This window comes from Lagenorhynchus albirostris, chromosome 16 (genome assembly GCF_949774975.1).
Source record: "Lagenorhynchus albirostris chromosome 16, mLagAlb1.1, whole genome shotgun sequence".
NCBI lineage: Eukaryota > Metazoa > Chordata > Mammalia > Artiodactyla > Delphinidae > Lagenorhynchus > Lagenorhynchus albirostris.
The window spans coordinates 70,469,653-70,473,408 of record NC_083110.1 but is presented as its reverse complement, the minus strand read 5'-3'; the positions used below and the strand labels follow the sequence as shown (position 1 = coordinate 70,473,408).

At 51.9% G+C, this 3,756-nt stretch overlaps 1 protein-coding gene across 1 annotated transcript in view; it reads right to left on the bottom strand.

Annotated features, from left to right (window-relative positions):
• The window catches only part of ENO4 (enolase 4), a 28,378-nt gene extending 25,354 nt beyond the window's left edge, over positions 1–3,024 (bottom strand). The window contains exon 1 of the mRNA XM_060126108.1: positions 2,860–3,024. Within this exon, the coding sequence (XP_059982091.1) occupies positions 2,860–3,024 (165 nt within the window). The remainder of the gene's footprint in view (positions 1–2,859) is intronic.
• Positions 3,025–3,756: the final 732 nt, after the last annotated feature.

Below are 3,756 nucleotides of genomic sequence, written 5' to 3'. Positions count from 1 at the left end.
AGGGAGAAAGTCCACTCAAGGAGCCTGAGTAAAAGGATTCAGTACGGTGTCCCTACGCAGAGGGGCGGAAGCTGGGAGAGAAGGAAGAGGGGCGAGTGAAGTCCCACCCTCCTCACCCCCTTTATCACCAGACAGTATTCACTCTTCATTTGCATTTAGCAGACCAGGCCTCTTATCTTTCACTTCAAAATCCAGTGACCTCAACCTACATAACAGGTCATTCATGCCCATCAGCAGTGCGCCAGCACCAAGGCGGCGGCAGAACTAAAGCCAAAGCCAACTTTCACGCTGTCCATGCATTTGAAGGATGATGGTTTGTATATTACAGAGTAAGTACCTAAATGAAGTCAGATAGAATCGGGAGAAGAAAAATACGATCTAGCTTATACTTTGTGAGTTCAGTTCAACAAGCAATGAGCACCTACAATGTACCGCATATTGTGTTAGGAGGAGAATGGAACTAACTTTTAAAAAATGCTTAGGATGTACCTTGAAGGAGTGACTTTGTCTTGTTTATCACTGTATCACATACCACAATGCCTGGCATATTTAGGATTCCATAAATTAAATCTTGTATAAATTCATAAATGTCAGACACAAACCTTGGGCACATTTGTATACACTACGTCGTTAAATTCTCAAACTCTCAATTATAAGTTTTATGCAATAGTAATATTGCTGTTGCCCACAGGGATCTTTCCCATCCCTGAATTCCTCTGATATGTAAGAGAAGCATAGAAGAAATGGCATTTGAGCTGGACACCGGAGGTTGTGTAGTATTTCAACAGGCAGACAAGAGGGAGAAACTGAGGGCAGGAACTTCAGGTAGAGGGAATAGGATAACTGAAGGGGAGGAAATTGGGAAACTTCACGCTGTAGGGGGAAGTCAGTGCGCCTGTGCGGAGAAGCGGTGGGGGGGGGCAGGGGAGTTGAGCCTGTTACCGAGGTAGCCGGGCGAGTACTGTGAGTCACACACTGTAACGTGTTTGATCTTACTCAGCATGCAAGGGGGAACCACAGGAAGTTTCTGAGCAAAAGAATGATGGTCAGATTTGGGATTAGGAACATTGCTCTGGCAGCACTGTTGGGGATGGACTTGATAGAGGGGGAGACTAGGTGAGAATAAGGATGGCCCAAACCAGGGCAGGGCCTGGGAAGACAAAAAGGAGGTTGCCTTTATGCCAATCCAATTCCTGAACATCCTTCAAAGCCCAAGCCAAAACTCTCAGATGCTACAGCCCACAGGGATCTTCCCCACCCCTGAATTCCTATAACAGGCACACAGTGATCTATTCCTCAGTCTAGCACACAATCCTATATCACCCTGTTACTCCAGTTATCTTATGTATCGGTGGCTTTCGTCCCTAACTGAAGTATAAACTCGCAGAGAGCTGTGCAAACCAAAGACCTGGCTACCTAATAGGCTGGGAAGAGCATTCCACTGCGGACAAGAGTCCAAGTTTCCAGTCTTACCTTTTGCACTAAGTAGAGGTGAGACAAGGGCTTGGTGTCTTTGTAAAATGAGGAAGTCGTTAACTTTCAAGAATTCCTCTAGCAAGAGACAGTGGAAAGATAATGGAATTGGGAGCTGCATTCACTCATTCATCCCACAAATAGTTCTTGACTGTCCACTATGTACTACGCACTCTAGTAGGTACTAGGGAAACAGACCGGGTTTGATTTCTCACTGTCATTCACTGTGTCCCTTGGGAAAATCATTTAAATTCACTGGGCCACAGTTCTTTATTTGTAAAACAGGAATCATAATGTTTACCTCACCGTGGTCCTAAGGATGAAGTGATATCACATAAAGCACATAGCACAAGGTGCATCGATAAACACCTCCCCCCTTGCCCCTCCCCCAGTTTGATGTATAGGCCAGGACCGAGAAAAATAAACATTCGTAGAACATCCCCTATATTAACTGCATCTACAAGATGTGGTTTTGAACCCTGTAAACACATCATGCTTCTTCACAGCATTTAAATACTCTGCTTGGTGTTGGCATATTGCCTCACCATAGTGCAAATTCCTACCAGTCCCAACCATGATGCCTTCCAGAAGGTGGGTGTTGGTTAGTACTTATGGATCTGGAAGTGAGAAAACGCTTGCCTTTGTTTCAGCTGCCCACTGCTTAAGGCTAAGATGTGTGCCAGATGGTGCGCTGGGCACAGGGCTTAGGAGGGGTATATGAAAAGGCCGCCGCTCTCCACAGGAGCTCACAAGCTGCCCAGGGAGGATTTCAGTACATGCAGGGGACGCTACAAGGACGCTGAAGGACGATTAGTCCTGGGCAAAGTGGGCAAGACTCTGATCTAAATTTTAAGTCTAGGTGCGAGCTGGTCAGGTGGGACGGGCATCCAGGACGGGAAGGGCGCACAAGTCAAGGAGCGGACATTTGAAATCGACTGAAACTTGGCAACGCTGGGAGCCTGCTGAGTATGAGGCCCCGGGGTAGGCTGAGGCTAAGCTGTAGCGAATACCGAGGTGTTCGTCCCGCGGTCAAAAGGAGGCCGCTGAAGGTTGGCTACGAGGTATTAAGGTCTGTGATTAAAAAGTCAACTGGCAACCGTGGCAGGCCCGCCCAGAGGTAGCGAGGATGCCTGCCAGGTCCTGAGCTGTCGCCTAGAGTCCTCATTCCTCTAGCAGCTTCCAGCTCACCACTTTCTCGAGATTCCTTCACCCAGACTTCCGCCCTGCTTCTTCCCTTCAGGGTCGCGGCTCCGCGCAACTACAGCCCCCGACCCCGCGGCGGCGGCGCGCGTGCGCGACTCTGTAGCGCAGGCGCACGGCGTTGCCGCAGCGCGGGGCGTGGGGAGAGGGGCTGGAGAGGAGAGGGTTCTTGTCCCAGGTCCCTACCAGGTGCCCGTAGACATCGGCAGGCTGGAGGTAGAAGGTGGAGTTGAGCAGCTCTTCCAGCCTGCGCGGAACGTCGTTCTCCCGGTAGTACTCCATCGCCTGCTGCTTCAGCTTCTGCAGCTCCCTAGTGGTCCCACAGCTGCGGCCGCCGCCTTCTTCCCCCATGGTAGGAGATTTAAGCCTACAGCGGGGGTTAGCTGGGGGGCCCGCGAGCGTCCTCCCAGTCGCTAGGCAACGCAGCGAGATCCCGACTCCAGATCTCGCGATGCTTCCAGCCTCACGTTCTTCCCGCAGCCGGAGTAGCGAATGGCTACTTCGTCCTCTTCCCCCCTCCCTCTCCCTGAGGGTTTGGCCCACGGGGTTGGGTTCATTGACTCTTGAGACCGGCTCCCTCCCGGCGTCGTTTTCCACTCCTTCCCCAAAGGTTTTCAGATGGAAGAATAGTTAATGCTCTCATGAAGCGCTTTTTGCGGAGGCGTGAGAGGGTTAGCCCCGGCTTCCAGCTGGGGACTCGAACCTCGGGTGGCGCCGGTTCCCGGTGGCCCTGGGACTCAGGCCATCGGGCTTTCCCCAACCACCCCCTCGTTCCTCGCGGTCGGGGAGCTCCTCCGGGCGGCGGCCTGTGCCGGCCCACTCTCGGGGGGAGGGTTGTAAGAACTCTGGGTACCCTTACTAAGCTGTGGAGGACCCAGGAATTCAGTGATTCCGCAGATACTTATCAGCCCTGAGCAGAGCGGTGTGCTGGCTGGGCGTACTGCGAGGTCCAGGAGAGAACGGCCACGCGCCCTCCCCTGGGAGATGAGTGGGACTAGTGGGGTGAAATTTTTCCGTAGAGGGGAAACAAACAGTGTGGGCAGAAAAAATTTGGGATGAACCTTAAGGACAGGCCTAGAGTGG